The sequence below is a fragment of the Osmerus mordax genome, chromosome 1 (genome assembly GCF_038355195.1).
Source record: "Osmerus mordax isolate fOsmMor3 chromosome 1, fOsmMor3.pri, whole genome shotgun sequence".
NCBI lineage: Eukaryota > Metazoa > Chordata > Actinopteri > Osmeriformes > Osmeridae > Osmerus > Osmerus mordax.
The window spans coordinates 14,554,878-14,577,175 of record NC_090050.1 but is presented as its reverse complement, the minus strand read 5'-3'; the positions used below and the strand labels follow the sequence as shown (position 1 = coordinate 14,577,175).

The 22,298-nt window shown below is 49.3% G+C and overlaps 1 protein-coding gene across 2 annotated transcripts in view; it reads left to right on the top strand.

The window, feature by feature from the left end:
• Positions 1-22,298, top strand: part of itpr1b (inositol 1,4,5-trisphosphate receptor, type 1b) — a 61,244-nt gene that overhangs the window by 33,216 nt on the left and 5,730 nt on the right. The window contains exons 38-55 of one of the 2 annotated variants that reach the window (XM_067239393.1): positions 705-834; positions 1,465-1,649; positions 6,873-7,056; positions 7,358-7,626; positions 8,402-8,602; positions 9,170-9,280; positions 9,389-9,484; positions 9,871-10,005; positions 10,451-10,558; positions 11,443-11,635; positions 13,832-13,942; positions 16,886-17,061; positions 17,286-17,450; positions 17,600-17,789; positions 18,129-18,221; positions 19,103-19,251; positions 19,501-19,666; positions 20,439-20,599. In XM_067239393.1, the coding sequence (XP_067095494.1) occupies positions 705-834; positions 1,465-1,649; positions 6,873-7,056; positions 7,358-7,626; positions 8,402-8,602; positions 9,170-9,280; positions 9,389-9,484; positions 9,871-10,005; positions 10,451-10,558; positions 11,443-11,635; positions 13,832-13,942; positions 16,886-17,061; positions 17,286-17,450; positions 17,600-17,789; positions 18,129-18,221; positions 19,103-19,251; positions 19,501-19,666; positions 20,439-20,599 (2,823 nt within the window). Of the gene's footprint in view, positions 1-704; positions 851-1,464; positions 1,650-6,872; positions 7,057-7,357; positions 7,627-8,401; positions 8,603-9,169; positions 9,281-9,388; positions 9,485-9,870; positions 10,006-10,450; positions 10,559-11,442; positions 11,636-13,831; positions 13,955-16,885; positions 17,062-17,285; positions 17,451-17,599; positions 17,795-18,128; positions 18,222-19,102; positions 19,252-19,500; positions 19,667-20,438; positions 20,600-22,298 lie in introns of both variants that reach the window. The other variant, XM_067239384.1, reaches the window with a different exon arrangement.

Sequence of the window (22,298 nt, the reverse complement as noted above, 5' to 3'; positions counted from 1 at the left end):
TTTCTGCTAACTCACCTCCCCCTCAGGAGCTTGATCCCAACCACCCCCAGAAGCAGCTGGAGGATCAGACCAGGGTAGGTACTGTCATGTGGGTTGGGCCCAGTTTAATAGAAACTGGCCTGGTGTCCAAACACTCCCTCTCCTTCCTGCCCACCACTGGCTGCCCGTATGCACCGAGGCACTCCCTCCCTGGCACACAGCATGAGGCCTGCCCCCCAGGGTCCCTCCCCTCCTAGCTGGCCACTGGAAGGTCCAGATGGAGAACATGAGATCCTCCAGCCTATGATGCAGGGTGCGGTACAGACTTGCCTCCGGCATGAGGCCGGAGAGTCCACTCAATGTCAAAATGTGAAGGGGTGTGAGTTAGAGCAAGACTCAGAAGAACATGTCTTCAAGCTCCAGAGGCAGTCTGAATACAGTCTGAATATATAGGGCAAAGTTCAGCATTGATGATACACTTCCTTTTACCAACCACAAAGAAGAGTTTTGAGTCGCAAAAGGAGCAGAGTGTGTTGGGTGTGAGCCCGCCACCCAGTTTAGCATTTCAATTACATGTTTAAGTCGCTACATATGTCATGATTTGTCACAAATACTTACAATCTAACAAACACACTACCCGTGTCACAATAACACGGATGGTTGAAGTCGTGTAAGTGTGATGGGGAATGTTTGGACGCTGGACTGACACCTGTTATTCCTGTCAGGGAGAAGCCCTTCGCCAGATCCTAGTGAACCGATACTACGGGAACATTAAACCTGGAGGGAGGAGAGATAGCGTTCCCACTTTCAGCAATGGTCCCCTCAACACTGGAGGACAGGGCAAGGCTGCAACAGGTGTGTATCTATGCATGTGTGTGTGCGCACGTGTGTGTGCACGTGTGCATGCGCTTGTTTGTGTTCCTTGTGTTTGCCTGTCTCTCTGCCTGTCGGATTGGATAAAGACTGACAGACAAAAGGAGAATCTCAAAGGCATTAAACCTTGCAATCTCATCTGAAACGGTGTAATCACAGTGTTGAGTCACGGCCTATTCCCAGGCGCCCTGTTCACGACCCTGCACATGTCCTCCTTTGAGCCCCTGGTTACCTGCTCTGCCTCTCAGCACGCCAGCACTTCCCTCCGGCTAAAGCAGGCCGTGCTGTTGCCTGGCGACCAGAAGGAGCTCTAGATTAGAGAGGACTGTGGACGCACCGTCTCCCCAGCTCTGAGCTCCCTCTGGGAGCTGTTCTGCCTGCCTGGGTGGCTGGGATCAGGATCAGTGCAGGAACGGAGGCGAGAGCAGGCTGCAACGAGCAAGCAGGCAGCAAATGCATTTTCACGATCCTGAATTAGGGATGTGCTTTCTGTACGGACGCCGCATACTGCATGTTGTTGTCAAGCTTTTGATGGACAGAGGTAAATCGTGAAATGACTCTGTGACTGCCCCCCCCCCCTCCCCCCCCCCCTCCCCCTCACACACCACCTAGTGGTCAGCCTGGCAGCTGCCGGCCGTGCTGAGTTGAGCCTGGCGGAGGTCCAGTGCCATCTGGACAGGGAGGGTGCGTCCGACCTGGTCATCGACCTCATCATGAACGCCACCAGCGACCGCATCTTCCAGGAGAGCATCCTATTGGCCATCGCCCTGCTGGAGGGCGGGAACACGGTCATACAGGTGAGGCAGCGCAGAGGGCAGGCTCGGGGTCAGGTCAGTCTCCGCTCTACGGACTCTCTATCATGATGATTGGGGATAGAGGAAGTGTACCTGTTGGTTGTTGAACAAACATCATCATTAAAGCGCTGATTGTACTGTATTCGAGACCAATAAAATGACTGAGGCTTGAGAAAGAACGCTTTACATCTGAGCTCAGTTTGAACCCAGAAACACAGTCATAATAGCTTTGTGTGAACTCCCATGCCTGTTCTTTTGTCTGGATAATTGGAAATGAGAGAGGGAGGGGAGAGGGAAACTGGGAACCCACGAGCAGAACAGGAAGAGGAGGCGGAGCCGAGGCGAGGCGAGAGCTTCAGGAACTAGTCATTTGTCTGCTTGGGAGAGGTCCAAGCTCTGCAGCCTAACACGTCACCACATCCCCACAGCCAGCCCGGGGGTTGCCATGACGACAAAGCACATTGCTAACCTCACAGCAAGTTCGAGAGCACGAACTGGGGCTTGAGGGTTGGGCTGGGGCATAGGCTGATTCTACGGCTATCACAAATCAAAGCTTGGTGTGTGCATGCATTCATTGTGTGTGTGTGTGCGTGTGTGTTACATGACGGCTTGATATCCGTAAAGTCGTTCTACCTGCTGGGCCCTGGCTTCCCACAGTTCAGGCACACACAAAGGCACTCACATGACTGTCGTTACATAAGAGTTTGCCCGGGGAGGATTTTTTTTTTCATCAGTCCTCCAAGCATTCCTACTGGGCTCTCGAACTAGATCCCACTGGGCCGGGCCAGAGAGGGGAAGGCTGGGCCCGTAGGGAAAATACAGACTCTTCTAGTTGCACTGCAATCACCTGTAGAGCAGCAACCTACAGCTTTCTCCTCAGTTCTACAGTTTGTCAAGACACGTTCTGCAGTGCTGGAGGTGGCATAAAAACTGTGTGTATGGGTGTGACTTTTTATTTGCGTCCTGGACCGAAAGTTAGTGCAGCTTCTCGCTGAGAGCGTGAAAGAGCGTGTGTTTAACTGGAGCTTTTACCTCTATTAGTCATAGGGATTTTTCTCTTGCACTTTAAAGGGATTGTTATGGCTATTACATGCCTTTCTATTTAAGGAAACCTTACTATCCAAGCCCCGTATTGCTCTTACACGACTGATCCCATTTCATCCCCGTTCTTAACATCATGCCAGTCTGTGTCCTTACCGGGGTCACTGTACAAGTCTCCTGGGCAATCTCGCCGTTAGCTATAATCAGCACATTGAATGGGTATAATTGTGTGCGCACTGCTAGCTCCACGCTAACAACATGTTGTTTTTTGAAGGAGGACAAGCGAGCCTTGTTGTAGCATCACTCACGGTGCTGAGAGACTCGACAGCACCAGCAGACGCCGCACATTTCTCCCTCTCACGTAACGCAGAGACTGCTGGTCCTCTTCTGTCACAGAGAGGCTGTTGTTGTCCCAATGAAAAGCTCCCCTTGCACTTTGTTTGTTTGTTTTTGGGGTAATCCATGACCGTAGCCATGCCAACAGGATTCAGTAAACGGGAGGGAAAGCGAGGGGTAAAAGAGCCGGCTGTGTCCTCCGACTCTTCTCTAATGTGCTCTCACCTGCTCATCTCTAATGTGCTCTCACCTGCTCTTCTCTAATGTACTCTCACCTGCTCATCTCTAATGTGCTCTCACCTGCTCTTCTCTAATGTACTCTCACCTGCTTTTCTCTAATGTGCTCTCTACTGTACTCTCCTCAACTGTACTCTCCTGTACTCTCCTCTCCTCAACTGTACTCTCCTCTCCCTGTAGGCTTTTAGCAGACCTCTCCTCCTAGCTGGCCAGCTTCCTCTCCCTCCCCCCGCAGGATAGCGCTCTGCTAACCACTCTAATTAGGGACTTTCCAAAAGTCTCTTGGTTGAATATTACACCCAGTTGTGAAAAGACAGTCATTGAGGATGTGGAGCTGGGCTCTGGGCCCTGCTTTGAAGACAACAGGTCCCAAATTGATACTGTAGATTTCCATTTCTCCTCTGCCTATAGAACTACAGTGGCCCTGTCAGGAATCTGGGTTTAGCTCACTGGTAGAGCATTTGAATGCAGATCTAAAGGTGGCAGGTTCAAATCCTTCCCTGTATGTCAGTTTGGATAAACACGTGAGCTTAATAGACACGTCCTCATTATTACTATATAATTCTGGTGAACATTTGTGAAAATTCGACAGTAATCTCTGGAAGCTGAACCTGAGCCAGCATCCAGTTTGGAACAATGGATATGGACAGATACTCAAATGTGATATGATCTCAAACGTGATACGATCTCTTATGTGCTTCAGGCTGCGGATGGGCTTTGTTTCTTAAGAACAGGAGGCCTCCTGTACAGACCCAGATGCGTCCACCTCAACCTGGCCACGCTGGGCACCTGTTGCCATGTCTGCCGAGCATGCCGCTTTGTTAAACATTTGCTCTTGACCTACATAACTTAACAGAAATAAGCGCGTGTCCGGTGCGTCTTCATTGAATGCATCACGTACGACTCCAACCCATTCTCACACTTGACACGAGCACGCACACACGCATACAGCACACATGCACGTACACATATGGCTCCTCAAAATGACATGACAAAATGTAATGAAAGCCACAGGGGAGTGCTTGTTGTATTATGCAACAGTGGAGGCGGACGTGACAGCTCCACTTTCCCCACAGCCCCAGCCTCCTGGCCTCTTTCCATGTGACCCCTGACTGGATCCTATCGTGGAGAGGAACAGGTGTCACCCCTGTTACTCAATAGGCATGCTGCAGCACGATGTCATTCCGTCTTGATTTATCCCCCTGCTGCTGCCTCAGGTTTGCTTCAGCCACTTCCTTGGAAAGCCCATAAACGCTGCTCCTCAACTGTAGGGCCCCATCTAACACACTCGCTCCACCTTGACATTTGCGTTATGGATGACTGCTTTTGGCCTGTTGTACTGTAACAGGTTGATTTCCATGTGAGTTACAATCTTTTCTGAATTGTCATTAGCATCCCATGCCATCCTACTGCTGTAACTCAGTGGTGCAAGCTGTCCTTATCGCTCCATGATTTGGCGCCATCAATAGCAGTGACAAGGTGTGTGCCTGGTTAGGTGGTGGTCCCACTACAGCGAGGTGTTACCACTCTCCCCCAGAGAGCCCATCTGTGTCTGCTGCGACTGCCGAGAGAGCGGGTCTCCGTGGTTACCGACACGGTGGGCACGACTCAGCCATTCGGTGATAACTGTGATGGCTCTGTCACTCACTGAGGTGTCAGGAGAGAGGGAGGGAGAGGGAGAGAGAGAGGGAGGGGGAGGGGGAGGCTGGAAGGGAGAGAAAGAGGGACCCGGCAGTATAAATAGATCTTGCATAACCCGCCCTTGTTCATGTTCATGCCAAGAGCCGAGATAGTGGCTAAGGGGCGGTCTGGGGGGACAGTGGGCTCTGCAGAGGCTAAGCTGCCTCACCAGAACAAGCTCATCTTTTCCTAGAATGAATGAATCAGCATGTTGGTGCATATAGTACTCATAGATAAGCTCACCAAAGCCACGGTGAGGGCCAATGCAACCGTTTTGTGTAACATTGCAGCGCTTGGCTTAAGGTAGGTTTTTTTTCTATTAAAGCCCATGATGGTGCTGCATGAGATTGTCTGAGCTAACAACCCACAGCTCTCTGGCAGCAGAAACGTTGAAAACCAACACAAAGTGACTGAAGCTGTGTTGGCTTTTCCAAACAGCAGGCACACTTCCTGCGTTTTGTTTGGACTATAAACCCAAACTCATCTTCTGGCCTGCCGCTCCTCTGCTGATGTTGTTTTGTCCACATTGTCATATGGCAGTCAGGTGTTGATGCAATTATGGTCATCTAACTGATTGGAGATGGAATGACTTGGTTAGGGCCACAGTCATGAGGGTTGCTCAATGGAACCTACTAATGTTATAAACTGGCTTTCCTGGAGTCGGTGACTGCCTGGGGCTGTCTGCCTGCTTGCATAATCTCTCCTGACTCCTGATCTGATTGCTATCAAGGAGGGTTGTTGTCAACAAGGTTGCATTAGCTGGATGTTTTCTTGTTTATACTCCCTGCTGCCCTGTGTAACGTTTTATAGATGAAGTATGACAACAGCTTGGATTTCACCCACCACATTCAGAGTTTGGACTTGAGATCAACGGGTCATCTGTGATCTTCATGCATGAACGTTCTGGAGAGTCAGTGTGCTTTGATCCTCCTTAGTTGGATATGGATTCAGTGCTGTACCGCTGGACTGTGTTTGAACCCGTGTTTGAGGCCCGGCCTTGAAAGAAGGCTGTTTATGTAAGAGGCTTTCAAAACCGCCCCAGAATGTATGCGGTAACCCTGGTCACACTACTGTACACACTCACTCTGTGCTGCTCTGGGGCTGAAAAGTGGGGCAGGATTTTCCCTCTCCCCTCTCCCTCCTACCCCCCCTCCCCTTCCTGGGGTGATGTAACGGTGTTTCAGCAGAGGTACTCTGCCCTCCGTTTAAACACTCAGCTCATTACAGGTCTTATGTAAGAAGGGATTGTCAAGGGAGAAATAGGACAGGATATGGCAGTCCTGAAAAAAACCGACAACTCCACATCCAGCCCCCACCTCGTGTGAGAGAGTTCGCTGGCGATCGAGCTCTCGAGAACCAGCTTTCAAGTCTCATGGCCCTACTGCTCCGGAGACACAAACTAAATAGTTAAAAGGCCACGTTGTGTTTTAGCATGGAAACACGACGTCAACACACCGTGCTCACCTCACCAGAAATGTCCACTCATTGACTCAAAGTTTAGTTTAAAAGATGTGTGAGGACACTATTTGTGTGGGTGTGTGAGTTCTTGCATGGGTATGTTTATATATACAGCGCAGACTGCAGTTTGCTGCTATGGGGGCAAAAAGTGGCTGATGTGAAACCAGGTAAGGCTGGAAAGGGAACTGGGAGGTGTTATCAGAGAGCCGTGATACGCAACTATAGAGGAGAAACTCGCTGGAACTGAGCGTTGATCCGGGACCGAAGGGCACAGACAGATGTAGCGAAACCAAATGACTAAATGCAAAACTGCCTCCAACTACTAAAAAACAAATCAAGTATAAACACTGCTGCTCCCACGACTTGGTTCCCTGCCATGCTAATCCAACCAAAATCCCCGCATGAATTAGATCCGTAAATCTCGGTGAGATCCAACGTCAGGCCTGTTTCTGTGTTTCCCCCATCCATCTCCAGCGGTCGTTCTTCTGCCGTCTGACGGGAGACAACAAGTCGGAGAAGTTCTTCAAGGTGTTCTACGAGAGGATGAAGCTGGCCCAGCAGGAGATCAAGGCCACGGTGACGGTCAACACCAGCGACCTGGGCAGCAAGAAGAAAGAGGAGGAGCCTCCTGATAAAGACGCCCCCTCCCGCAAGAAAGGTTAGACCAGCGGGCCTCCAGACAGCTGGCCAGAGAGGGTAGGGCTAGCCTCCCCAGGTGGAGCGCTGCTCAGAGCACATCGCTAAATAGAAACAATGACAAACTAGACAGTCGAACACAATGGCCTGCTAAAAATGCTTTCAAGGTTTTGGAAACGACAGCCAAGCCAATCGCGGTCCTCTCTCTCCATGCATACAATGTGTGTCTTCCTAATAGGAATCGTATGAACTCGTGTTTCCTTTAGTCATTTTCTGCATGGTCTCTCCCCCCCCCCCCCCCCCCCCCCCCCCCGTCTCTCCAGCTAAAGAGATCCCAGCGGTGGCTGCAGCCGTGGTGACCGAGGAGGTCAAAGAGCAGCTGGTGGAAGCGTCCACGGTAACCAAGAGGGCCTTCAACACCTACCGTCGCGAGGCGGAGTCCGAGGAGCACCTGGGGGCGGCCGAGGGCCCCGCCGCCATCGCGGCAGACAAGGGCCAGGAGGAGGGCGAGATGAGCGTCATCATCACCATCATGCAGCCCATCCTGCGCCTCATGCAGCTGCTCTGTGAGAACCACAACCGGGAGCTCCAGGTCAGCCACTATACCAGGGGGCGCACTAGCACACGTTCAAACCCAGAGCTTTTTCTTTTTTTTCTTCTTCTAGGGTGTGGATAGTTGCCTAATTCGCCCATGTCACGCTGGCCCCATTCTGACATTTCTACAGAAATGAAACCGGAGGGTTCAAAATAGGCCTCATCAGTTAAACATTGTGATGCTTGTGTTTCCATTTGGGGTGTTACTGGGTCTAGTTTCACTATGAAGAGTGAAATGGCGTTTTGGAAAAGGCGAGTTCTGGCGTCTCAGTCGACTTCCCCCTAAACGTTTCCTTCAGAAGCCAAGAGAACGTGAAGATGGGCAGTGGATCCCCGTGTCCTCGGTCTTGTTGATCGTAATCCAACCACACAGCAAGATAAGCATGCGCTAATCTTGTCGAGATGTTTAGAAACATTCCTGAAGATCTAGCGCGTCATCACGTAATCCAAACACACTCGCAGTCTGAGTTTAAGCCTTTGGCAGGGCTACGTTAGGATTTTGAAGATCCATCCCATTTTGATGTCTTGCTCTCTCTCATAATGTGCCCAGGTCATCTTGCCCTTCTTCTAGTACACAGGGGTATCACTGATCCTGTGTGAAACGGCAGTCTCTCTCTCACACATAACACATCTCACGGACAGACCTCGACTCACTTTGTGTCTTTCACAAATGTAAACGTTTGACTTTCTTTCGGGCACTCTGCTGCTACCCCAGTGTTCGGGACGACGGGGGTTACAATAACGGTCCGGTCTTCCCTCTCCATCCCGTCTAGAACTTCCTGCGCTGTCAGAACAACAAGAACAGCTACAACCTGGTGTGTGAGACGCTGCAGTTCCTGGACTGCATCTGTGGCAGCACCACCGGGGGCCTGGGCCTGCTGGGGCTCTACATCAACGAGAAGAACGTGGGCCTCATCAACCAGACTGTGGAGAGCCTGACGGAGTACTGCCAGGGGCCCTGCCATGAGAACCAGGTAGGGAGACACAGCGACACTCATCCAGAATGGGATCGTCTCTTCAAGACCAAGATTCCGTTTAGGATGCCATACAATGGAATGTTCTCTCGTAATTGTTATTTTTTGGTTGTTGCACAAAGGGCACATGTAAAGCGCAGGGTGGACTTTTGTTTGACATTATACCCTGTACTTCTGTGTTCATTACATGTGTGTGTGTGTACAGTAAGTACCAGTGTTTACAGTGTCCGTACTGACTGCTTGTTTGGCGCAGCCTGGCTCCTCCACTACTCCACCACTCCTCAGGGCACTCTGCCCATGTTTGTTCTTCTGGAGGATAAGCGTTGTTTGGTTTCACTATCTCATGATGGCGGCACCCTCTGTTCCTGTTGCAGTGTTGCAGAGGGGTCAGGTGTGAGGCCCGTGTGCCGGACAGGCTCTGACTCTGCAGCTCTCCATGAACAACACGCTCCGTCAAAGCTATGGAGAGGAAGCCACACAAACACTTTGTGCGGCTAAATCCTAGAAGTGGGAGCTCTCTCACAAACTAAATCCCAACACGGTTCTGACCATTTGTGTTTCCTGCAGAACTGTATTGCCACTCACGAATGCAACGGTATCGACATCATCATTGCTCTAATTCTCAATGACATCAACCCTTTGGGGAAGAAGAGGATGGACCTAGTCCTGGAGCTCAAGGTGATGTTAAAGCCTTTGGTCAGGTCAAGATACTTAGAGTTGTATTACTCTCTTCATTTCAGTGTGGCCTGCCTATCCTGTCCAGAACCTCTTGTTCTCTGCTTCTAGAACAATGCCTCCAAACTGCTGCTGGCCATCATGGAGAGTCGCCATGACAGTGAGAACGCTGAGAGGATCCTGTACAACATGAGGCCCAAAGAGCTGGTGAGTGGCTGGCAGGGGCATTCCAGTAACCACCCTGACGACCAGTCACAACACCACACTCATGACCGTTGTGGGACAGATTTTTGATGTATTATTTGTCTATGTTTAATCAATCATCCCTGTCTGTACCTCAGTATACCTAGGTTAATTCCTTGATGGTTGATCATTGACAAGAGACCAACTGCCAATGACTGCTGATAAACAACACATATTATTGTTTTTTTGTGTGAAGCTTTACAACTATGACAGCTGGCTGGATACATCAATAGACCCCCCCCCCCCCCCCCCCCATGCCCCATCACTCACACACACACACACACAAATCCTACAACCCTGAGGATGGTACAGTACAGATGGATTCTCCACCCCCGTGTGCTGTGTGACAGGTGGAGGTGATCAAGAAGGCCTACATGCAGGGGGAGGTGGAGGTCCTGGAGCCTGACGATGAGGAAGGGGGAGAGGAAGAGCACTCAGCCTCTCCACGCAACGTCGGCCACAATATCTACATCCTGGCCCATCAGGTGAGTTGCCGAAGGAACCGTCACTATAGGAGCAGCCGCACCCACCTGTATCAACACCTACACGGCCGCAAGATTGGGCTGTTACATCTGAGCCCCCCCCCCTCCTCCTCCTCCGCCCCCCGAACACCTCAGGCAAGTTTCATTGTTGATGCAGAGACATGCCATGCTCCAGGATGAGCGGTGTGCATCCTGCAATCAGTACACACAGATAACCGGAGACACGTGCTTTGCTGTGCTGGACTGCAGCTGAAGGCTTGAAGTGCTCTGCTGCCAGACTCCTATTTCCTTATCTAGTCTACCTCTACCTCCTACCAGCTCACCACAGTCAACCAGCAGGAGACCAATCAGCTGCTCTGAAAAGGGGTGTGTGGCGGCGGTCCCCATTGGCCGGCTGACCGCTGCTCATCAGAGAACGTGTGTGTGTGTGTTTGTGTTTGTGTTTCAGTTGGCCCGCCATAACAAGGAGCTGCAGGCCATGCTGAGGCCTGGAGGGATCTACGGAGAGGGAGAGGAGGCCCTCCAGTTCTATGCGAAGCACACGGCCCAGATCGAGGTCAGTCTCCCAGCCCTCAGGTCTCAGTTCACCCAGCCATCTGAGCTGGGCTTCCTCCAGTCCCCTCTGCCGTCACTGGACTGGAACTGGGAACAGCTTGAGTTTCACTCTAAACCAATTCCCTTTGAGTTCACTCTGGATGCACTGTAACATGTTGTTCAGTTGATGGCTTACTCTAAGCATGTGACAGTCATACTGTTTTTCTTGGCCTGCTTCATGAGACTCCTTGTTTTGTTAGCATTTGAAAATGACAAGCGCCCTTGGCATGTTTGCACGTGTTCTGATGTGTGCTCAGGCGACCAAGAATGCTGTTAGTTTACAATGCTGAAAACCTCAAAGCAGGAAGAGTTGATCAAATAAGCAAACCATGTGCTGCAGAGAACCAACAGAGAACAAGCAAACCCACCCCGTACCACTGTTTACACTCCTCATGATTAAGAAGGGTGAGAGGAAACTGTAGTCCGTACACACAATGGTGTTTGGCTACAGCTTCACCCAGCCAAGCAGCAATAACTGACTGTAAAGCATTGGGTGTAGTCGGCCCAGGTCCTAGAGCTGGAGAGAGAGAGAGAGAGAGAGAGAGAGAGAGAGAGAGAGAGAGAGAGAGAGAGAGAAGAGAGAGAGCGAAATAGACAGGAGAGAGAGAGAGAGAGAGAGAGAGAGAGAGAGAGAGAGAGAGAGAGAGAGAGAGAGAGAGAGAGAGAGAGAGAGAGAGAGAGAGAGAGAGAGAGAGAGAGAGAGAGAGAGAGAGGAGAGAGAGAGAGAGAGAGAGAGAGAGAGAGAGAGAGAGAGAGAGAGAGAGAGAGAGAGAGAGAGAGAGAGAGAGAGAGAGAGAGAGAGAGAGACGGGGGGTCTGTGACGGGCAGTGCTGTGGTTGTGTCCAGATTGTGCGGCTGGATCGCACCATGGAGCAGATAGTCTTCCCCGTGCCAAACATCTGCGAGTTCCTCACCAACGAGTCCAAGCTGCGCGTGTACTACACCACGGAGCGCGACGAGCAGGGCAGCAAGATCAATGACTTCTTCCTGCGCTCCGAGGACCTCTTCAACGAGATGAACTGGCAGAAGAAGCTGCGAGGTACTCAAGAGGCTACTGGCAACGCAAACACGGTTCCCTGTGCGTCCCCTCTCCTTACCTCTCTATATGTAGTACCTGATTTACACGCCCTCCCCCCTTCACCCTCCCTGCTCCCCCAGACCCCCTCCCCCAGCCCTCCCAGGCCCCTCAGTTCAAAGGTCCTGGCCTGGGAGAGTCTACCCTACCCCAACTCTGAAGGGAGGGCAGGGGAGAGGACATGTAAACTGGATGCATTACAATGTATAACATAACCTTAAGGGCTAAGATACTGTATATAGCATGAAGATATGTTGGAAAGAATTAGTGAGATATCGGGAATGTTTGGTTTTATCCTGACCATGATGGTATGTTTGAATGGCAGGCTCAATACCACGCATAAGCTTTACTTCCGAACCTGTCTACTGCAGGAGATCTGACACCTGTTCTGTCTGTCCGCCTGTCACACACACACACACACACACACACACACTCTGCCAACGATAGGGAGAGTTGTTGACTTGTTTACTTCTCGGAGCTGACCCTGCGTCCATGTGCAACCTGTTTGCAGACGTGCTCAGGGGGACTAGGAGAGACTGAGGGAATGTTTGGTAGGGGTGGGAAGAGGTATAGATAGATGGATGACAGGCTGAGCTGTCTGAGAATAGGGCCTGTGGTGATGAACCTGTCCCTGGCTCTTATGGGATTGGAAGTCCCTCGTGGCTCCCTGGTTGAAAGCCAGGAAGACAATAGGAGGGACAGGTTAGTTCAAGTATTGTTGGCAGCAGAGTGGTGATCTACATGGGATAAGGCAAGGCAAAGTAGTTCATGGGAACATTAGGGGACGCGACATTGATGGATGTCAGAGTAGGAGGAGCCTATTCTGAAATCTGAGGAAGATTTTTTGAAAGCCACATTTGAAACCCTGTCCTCGTGTTCCTGCATCATGAGGGAGGCCATCGTTTCAGCACGCCACCTATATCATCCCCCTTGTCATTAAGGCGTGTCATTGGACACTCCCTAGACTCCCCCCCCCCCCTCCAGCAGCCCATGGAGTGCAGTGAGACCCACGTCTTTGTTCCTTCTGTTGACTTTATGTTTTGGCCTGTCTCTGTGTTGGCCCTGCCGGAGGTAGTCATGTCACTCTGTCCACAGTGTGACAGCCCTCCTCTTATCTGAATGAATCAGCACTGTGCAGGCGTTGTTCCGTTGGTGCTAACCTCAAGTCATGAGTGGCTTGTGTTCCTGAAAGTCCCCACCCTCAGTTCCCCTTTTTCAAAAATAACCCAGACCATGACCTCCCCCCCCCACACACACACAAACACACACCTCCCCTGACCAGTAGCCACGTGGGTAGCACGTGTGCTCGTTTGCGATTGGACTGGACAGTTCCGACCACTCACCGTAATCTTCTCACAGGACAGATGTATGCCAATTTACGCAAGCATGATGTGTTCTTATGCAATAGGTCGAGTTTCTGCTTTGTTGATTGGCCTGAATTTGAACCCTCTGAATGGACTGCCATACTCTTGTCTTTGGACAGATTGTAGTCTTTTCATTTGAATGCTTTTCAGTTTTATCAGTCTGAAACTGAATTGGCAAGTACAAAACCTTGTTAATAGACTGTACATGCATGTGCATTGGGTGTAGTCTGGCAGTGGCTTAAACGAGGTCTGAATAAAAATACAAAACAAGGCAAAAGCTCCATCTCCAGCTCTATGATGTCACAGGCGTAGATATGGACCACCAGGCTGCACCACTCCACACACCACAGAGATAATTAGTCTGAATTATGAATAATACTCAAACCAAATACATCTGTAACTTTCAATTTCAACTTAATTTGTCCCCAGAGGCCAACTGGTATAGCTACAGTATCTAAGACATTTTCCCACACGCCTGGTGGTTTATAGCTGTTGTCAGTGTTAGAACACAATATGATATACACTGTTTTAAACCTGTGCATGTTGTATTCATTGGAAAACCCCTCTTTGAATGTTTGAGTTGTGGTATGGATATTAGTCAGTAGCTGTGCTGTACGTGCATATCCTGGGACGTGCTCTTTGGCCCCCTGGTTCCAGTTTGAGGAATGCAGTGTTTCCGGCTGCTGTGCCACAGTGGTCGTGAATGCATGCTTTGATGTGTGTGAACATGTGTGCTGTTCGTGGGTTGGTTGGACTGTTACTTCACTGTTGTTGTCCTGGTAACCCCCCCGTACAGCTCAGCCCGTCCTGTACTGGTGCTCCAGGAACATGTCCTTCTGGAGCAGCATCTCCTTCAACCTGGCCGTGCTCATGAACCTGCTGGTGGCCTTCTTCTACCCCTTGGAGGGCATCCGTGGAGGTCAGTCTCATACACACACCACACACACACACACACACACACACTCTCTGTGTTGCAGGCTGTCTGTGCCCCCTATGTCTCTGTTCCTCCAGCCCTCATCCCCAGCTGACTGAGCTGCGGGGGTGTCTTGGCAGGTTGGAGGCTGTGTACTGTGTACTTTGTAATGTGTACTGTGTACGTGCCCTGTGTTTGTTGCTGTGAGTGGGATGACACAACAGGAAACTGGAGCATATGACACCAACTGGAACCTTAAAGCCAGGGATTGCTGCAATATGCAAGGCACATTACACACACACACACACACACACAATAATGGACCATTTGGATAGTTGAAATATGGTTTGTATTGAATGGGTCATGGTAGTTAGGAAGGTCTTGTGATTTACTGGATGCTTCTGTGTAGTACTTCATACCTTTTAACTCAGTACAACCTTGTTCTACATTACTAAACCTAAAGTGTGTTTGTACAGGAGAGCTATTGTATTTTCTCAAGAGCTAAACTGGTTGAGAGTGTATACTGTATTTAAATCCCAAGTATAAAGATTTGGAGTAGATTCTTCCTATACACTTCCATCTTGGGTGGAGCTTCACTCCCTCACACAATGAATAGTTTACAGTTAATCTGCATCACACCTAGAACACCATTCTAAGGAAACACAATATATTTCCTCAGATCACTCAGTGATGTCACGCCAGATTGAATGTTTGCTCAATGAGGCCATGACCCAATTGTTGATACGGTGTGTGAGTGAGACTGACACGGACACCTGACTTAACATCCGACTAGACTTACAAAATTACCTTCAAATTTGACCATGCCCTGTCTTTGTCATCATCACCCCGGTCATTGAGGCGAGAGAGGGGTGTGTTTGTGTGTACGTGTTCATTTCTGTGATAAGGCTAAGTACCGCAGGAAACACAACACCCGACTGCTGGCCTGAATGTACGGCTACCCTGAGTACTGACACCTAGCCGGTAACAAGCCGGCAGAGATGGCTCCCTCGATGCCCTCCATGCCCTCTGCTACATGACATCATTCCAACACTTTTCACTTTAATTGGTGATTATTACAAAAACAAAGTATGCTAGATGAGAATCCATTTGCGTTCAATACATATGCTTTGCGAGGATTCGTACACTTCACCATCACATGACCTGGGCCTCAGTCACCCTGGTAATCAATCGTAAGGCTCCACCTTTACTGCCTTGGGAACAGCTGTCTTGTGTACATCACAAGACACAGCACAAAGCAGCCCTGGTCCATGATTGTTTAGAGCTCAAAGTGTAATATACTGAATAGTTTAGCAAACTTGTATCACAAAGGGGGGTAGAAGGTTTGCTTAACTAAGTCATGTTCAAATCTCATTTGTTTTTGAAGAGACTGTCCACTAAAACAGTTTTCTGTTGTCTGATACCCTTGTTTCTGTTTTCTGCTTGAGGGAAGTGTTGTGCAAAGCCACAGCCATTAAGGCCCCTATTGTTCTTCTGCAGAGTAGCAGAGAGAAGACCCACATTGTGACAAGCATACACTTTCTATTGTTCTGGCTGGGGTCAAGCGGTGCAGTCCCTTTTGTTTGAACTTCCTCAGAGCTGGAAAGAGAAAAGAAGACAAATGGTTGTTAGCTTACTGCTAGAAACGTTTATGTGGTTTCTAGTGTCAAAGGTCTCCAGAAAACCTAACTGCCTCAGTGGGTTCACTCCAGGACGTGTGTGTGTGTGCGCGTGTGTGTGTGCGCGCGTGTGTGTGTGTGTAAGGGATGGGGCGTGGTAGGGGGGTCTAATGATGTATCCAGCCAGCCATAGTTTACATAGCTGTAAAACTTCACACCCAAATACAATAACTCGTTTGTACTTATGTTGTTTATCAGCAGTCATTGGCAGTTGGCCTCTTGTTAACCCTTGTGCTGCCTTCAGGTCACATGACCCAAAGGTTCATAACGAACCATCGTTGTGTTTACCCAATTTTACCCAATACAAAAACAAATACAAATTATTTTCTTTTAACCTTTGCAATGTGGGGGGTCTGATACAACCCAACGGTTAAAAGAAAATGCTTCACTTTGTTTTTTTATGAGGTAAATTTGGGTCACAATGACTGATGGGTCAGAATGACCCGAAGATAACACAAGGGTTAATTATTAAACCATCAAGGAATTAACCTAGGTATATTGAGTTAGACACAGTCTTATAAAAGGCTGTTTCAGTGCAGCACAGAAATATTTTTGATTTATTGATGTAGGCTATGCAAGGCATTAAATCGACACATTGTGTAAATAATCTATTTGCCCAGGTATAATTGAAGCTGCCTTTAAATCCTATAGGATGAGTTATTATAGACTGGCTAGCATTGTTATACCAACAACCGTTACAGTAAAGTCCTCCTTTCTGACTAAATCCCCTCTGAGAAATCTTACAAAATATGTATTAGAAGACTATACATTGTCTTTCTGTACAAAACCAGGGAATGATTCCTGTGTGTGAAGGAAGAGTGAGAAGGTGCTTAGTTGTGTCCTGCTGTTACCTTGCTGTGCTGGTTGGCTTGTGGAATCTTCTGGAGAGATGAATGGGTTAGAGGATTGAGGTTTTGACGTCCAGTCTGACGCGTGCGGAGTGCAGTCAGCCAACAGACCTGACATCACTCCCAGACCAGCTCTCATGAATTTATCAGGAGTCGGGAGTATTTTTGGCAGCCGGGGTTATGTAACAAGCACCTGTGATCCCTCCCTCCTCTCTACGCACAGAGGAGGGAGGGATTAGGGTCCTTTGGGGAAGGGGGTGCTGGGAGGTGTCCGAGATGTCTTCTTTGCCTTGTTTTCACCTTGACAAATGCACGCTCGCAAGGAACCCACAGAAACTCGAAAGCAAGCTGTTGCTGTTGACTTAAGTGAAGTGAAAGGTAGGGAATGATGTGGTGTCTCTCCCCTCCCTCAGGCACCCTGGAGCCCCACCTCTCTGCCCTGCTGTGGGGGGCCATGCTGGTGTCCCTGGTCATAGTCCTCATTCTGCCCCAGCCTCACGGCATCAGGGCCCTGATCGCCTCCACCATCCTGCGCCTCATCTTCTCTGTGGGTCTGGAGCCCACTCTCTTCCTGTTAGGAGCTTTCAATGTGAGTCTAAGATTCTGTGTGTGTGTGTGTGTGGGGGGGGGGGGGGTTCAACCTGGTTATGACGGAGGTCTTTCAGAGGGTTGAAAGAGTCGTTAACTGCCGTTTCATGCTGTTGGCCCGGAAGTGACATTGCACCATTTTGTCCTACGTGTTGAAAGCGGAGCGACCAAACCCGGGAACCCAGAAGGGGGTGACTGTGTTGCCTGTGCGTGTCTGTGTCTCAGGTGTGTAATAAGATCATCTTCCTCATGAGTTTCGTGGGGAACCGAGGGACGTTCACGCGGGGCTACAAGGCTATGATCATGGACGTGGAGTTCCTCTACCACCTGCTCTACCTCATCATCTGCAGCCTCGGGGTGTTTGTCCATGTCTTCTTTTACAGCCTGCTGGTGAGACACACACACACACACACATACACACACACACACACACACACACACTGGTGCGCTCATGCACAAACCTTGCATGAAAAAGGGATTTTTTTTATGCACTCAAGCTTATCTTATCTTAAACGTACTCTTTCACTTCTGTCATGCAGCTCTTTGACCTGATATACAGAGAGGAGACGCTGTTGAATGTCATCAAGAGTGTGACCCGTAATGGCCGCTCGATCGTGCTGACTGCCGTGCTGGCCCTGATCCTGGTCTACCTCTTCTCTATTGTCGGGTACATCTTCTTTAAAGATGACTTCATCCTGGCTGTGGACAGGATACCAAACAAAACTCTAGGTGAGGTGCCACCGTCCTAAACAACACATAGCAAGCTAAACGATATATTGTTATGAGTTCCAGCTTTTTGTGGAATGTCCAACAGTATAAAAACCCTCTTTTCGTTTATAAGACGACATATTTTTTGCTGTCAATATGCCTCAGTGATTGATGTACACTCCCCCAAACCTATCAACCACATAAAACGTATTTTTGTATCAAAGTCTCTGCAAAGGTGTCCACACGGTGTCCACTTACTCATTCCACAGTTGTCCAATTACTATATGAAGCCAGGCTAGCAAATTCCTTTCTCAAGGACCAAGATTGGCCCTGCTGACCTCTTGTTTTCTCTCCTGGCAGAGACTGCAGCCAGCATGGTGGGGGAGTTCTTCTCTGCTGGCGTTTGTAGGAAGGAGAGTGGAGAGAACTGCTCTGCAGAGCCTATGGTGGAAGGTATGGGCTGGCTGGAGGCTGTTCATCAGTGTGTGTCAAAGGGTCTCTTTGTGTCCTGACAGACCCCAGAGTCAGCAGCCCTCCTCCGGACGGAGAGATGTTCCATGAGGTTGTAAATCTATGCATGCTGGGCGGCTCTGTGGCCCTGAAATTCCACCTGACTGGCTGTCCAGGCTGGGGAGGGGAGCCACATAGCATGCATGCATGTCAGCTGGAGTGGTGATGGGGGAGAGGTCATAGTTTAATGACAGTCAGGCCCTGGTAGGTCAGAGGGTGCACTCTGGGAGGGCGTACAGAGCATCACCCCAGCATCCTGGAGTCGTAACAACCCCCCACTGACCTCGTTGAACCTCCCCAATCCAAGTGGAACCCGACCACTGGTTTAATGGGATCAGCCAGCCCATGTTCCACAGGCGTCTGGGCCCGAAGCCTCACGCAGTCTTCCTCATCCACCATCATCATCCTCCATGTTAATAGTTGCACTCTCGTGGACTGTTTCTATGGGAATGGGAACGGAAGAAGCATGTTGGTGTTGTCAATGTTTGCCTCAGCTGGGGATCAACTAAGATTTCATTTATATTTTATTTGATTTGATTTTGACATTTTGAAGCTTGTTACAGTGATCCTTCTCATTGAGAACCTTGCCAAGCAAAGACTTGTTAGTTTGTAAACATTTACACAGTGTATATCATAATTATACAACATGTACACAGGGATTGTTGACACATTGCAGCCCAAGAAATATTCTTGACTTGAGCACTTAAGAACAAGTTAACACGCCACATACCTAAACAGAACAGGGATTGTAAAACAGAGTACGGGGGAAAATGGCTCCAAGTTTTCTGTTGTAAAGGTCCACTCTGGCTTATGTCCCTTCACAGCCACCATAGCCACCCAGCCGTCGGCAGTAGTGATAGAGGATAAGGAGCGGGCGTGTGACTCTCTGCTCATGTGCATCGTCACCGTGCTGAGTCACGGGCTGCGGAGTGGAGGGGGTGTCGGGGATGTCCTGAGGAAGCCATCCAAAGAGGTCTGGATACTGGACATTGCTCGGGAATTAGTCCAACCAAAACCCAATTCAGTTATAGTTCTGACAACGAAAAAACAAACACATCGTAACCATTAACGCCTTTTAACGAGTTTTACCAAACATTAAGATATTGGAATTCCCTGCTCTATACCCATAGATGGCTGGATTCAGTTAATCTTAGCTGTGCATATAATTATATGGTCAAATGATGTGTGTTACCCCCCCCCCCTCCCCCCCTCTCGTGGGCAGGAGCCGCTGTTTGCAGCTAGGGTCATCTACGACCTGCTGTTCTTCTTCATGGTCATCATCATTGTCCTCAACCTCATCTTCGGAGTCATCATCGACACCTTTGCTGACCTGAGGAGTGAGAAGCAGAAGAAGGAGGAGGTGCTGAAGACGACCTGCTTCATCTGCGGTGAGGCCTCCTGACCCCCCGCGCTGCTTCACCTGCGCTCCCCCCGGGCTCAGCACAGCTGGAGTACCTCAGAGGTCCTGTGCTGCGCAACACTGGGTGACGAGACAACGAAAAAGGAGCACATGGTTACTTTTAGCCACGTCAAAACAGTCAGAACGAAACCTAGAATACAGTCGATGCGGAGACAGCAGAAAGCAGTGTTGCGTCTCGCCTGCTCTGCAAAGTGTTTGGGGATGATGAAGCGATGCAGATGGGGGGGGGGGGGGGGGGGGGGTCTGAACCTGACTCTGCGGCTGTTGTGTCACAGGTCTTACATTCTCTTTTCTGCAAGTGGGGGGTGCGATTCTATCTAGAGTAAACACCGCCTCCTCTTCCCAGAAAGGCAGGTTAGTCACGGCTTGTGCTGCATTGCGGAGGAGGCCTTCCTGTTACTGTACCATTCTGGACCTTGTCCATGTTGGAGTGTTCGCTCGCTCACAAAGTTGGTGTAGTCAGGCTCACAAATCAGATGCACAGTGCACAGCTTTAGAACATAAGGCTATTAATTGGATGTCTGAGAGACATTGACACCATGAAGGGATTCAAGGCCAAAATTGCACTGGACTTTCATGACATCCTGGTGATGTTCAGGAGGAAAGGATGGTAGTAATGAGAATAGATGCTGTCCCACGTTATTGGTTCACAGTTTATCCCAAGTGATGAGAGGTGAATGGTGACGAGTAGAACCAATGAGGCCTGCATTTATTCAATGTGACTGTGTGTTCATTTACAGGCTTGGAACGGGACAAGTTTGACAACAAGACTGTAACGTTTGAGGAGCATATCAAGGTTGAACACAACATGTGGCACTACCTGTTCTTCATCGTGTTGGTGAAGGTGAAGGACTCCACCGAGTACACAGGACCCGAGAGCTACGTAGCTGAGATGATACGGGTAGGAGCACAAATGTTGTCTTCACTCACTTTTCCTTGACATGCAAATAAGGGGATGTGGTTATTAATAGGTTTCAGTCTGCGGGGTTGGCAGCCACGCAGTCATCACAGGCTGACTTCAAGTCTCAGCTTCAACTATGACTTTTGAGAATACAGTTCTACACCCTCGCGCACTCCATGACAAGGAAGAATGTTGACATTTTCCTTCCGAAAAGAATACCTTTTTTATCGTCCTTAACCCGAGCATTTTACAGCTTACAGCTGAATAGGCCAGTCTAGATTTCACTAATCTTTATAACCTCTGTAATGAGTTTGTGGGTCAAGGAACGTTGACTATTATAGTGGGGGTTTTCTCCCAACTCTTTGGGAGTAAATCTTTTACTGAGCGGGCCCACAGCCCTATGTAATCCCTGCCTTTGTGACCTTGAATCCCTCCTAAAGTATTATCACATCTGTCAGCTATGTGAAAGGAGACTTAAGATTCAGACAGACAATGGCAAATTGGCATGGAATGTGTTAATCTCCAAAATCAGTCTGGTCTTGCCTTACTCATTCTCTCTCTCTCCACACACGCACGCACACACACACACACACATACACACGCATGCACAGACCGGGAGACACAATTGGCTCCCCCTGCACCATGCTGTCTGTCTAATGACTGCCAGACCAGGAGGGAGACTCATGATGGCTGTTGAGCAGTGTGGGAAACCACACCCATGTCTGTTCTGGGAGCTGCTCTGTTCTGTTTTGCCTCTTTTCCGAGGGCCTGGTGCTTTCTCGTAGACACGCATGATTGTGTCTGTGTGTGTTCCTGTGGGTGTCACTACTGCACGATAAATATACATTTCTTCTTCTTCTCCTTCCTAGCAGTAGACAGGACATCCTGCGTAATATCTTTATCACTCTACGAGTCAATATGGGTTTCATAATTATGACTACTGGGCGTTTTAAATGTTGGTGGGTTGAAATTCGTAACCTAACGAGAAAGCCCTGCTTCTAATGTTTAACTGTGGCCCAGTGAAGCTGTCGACACACTTTCTGATGGGCTATGAGACCCAGCTGTAGCCCTAGTCTGTCCTGTGTTGCTGCAACCTCGGAGTCTTGTGAGGAACCACCTGATTTAGGATTAACACCCCGCCTCTCCCCCACGTATTTAACCCTCGACGCTACTGAGGCAAACAGAGCTTGCCGGGGACACGTTGTGGTCAGTGTGTTTGAGATGACCCCTCCGCCAAAGACGTGGCTTAAAAGGCATCGCTGACCCATCACTAACCCGGTGGCCCCGAACGACTCTGCGTCACATGCAAAGACCAAATGTTGAGCCTCCAGGTCGCCACATCCTCAACCTCCACCTCAGTTTATTCTGGGAGTTGCCGCTCGTGTCTGAGAGGATAGGAGAGACGTCCTAACTGCTATCACACAAATTGGTTCATGGCTAGTGACTAATATCTTAACGATGACTTCAAATCCACAACCGAAGGAATTTGGGGTAACGATGACTTCAAATCCACAACCGAAGGAATTTGGGGATTTTTTTTTCTCCTTTTGAGAGCATAATCCTATTATCATCTTCATAGCTGCCAACACGACATGCTCTAAAACAATTCCAAAATGTTTCTTTGAACATTGAAAAGCTACTGTAGGCAAAGGGAAACAACAATCCAGTTGTCCAGTTATCTTTTTATAAATAGTACAAA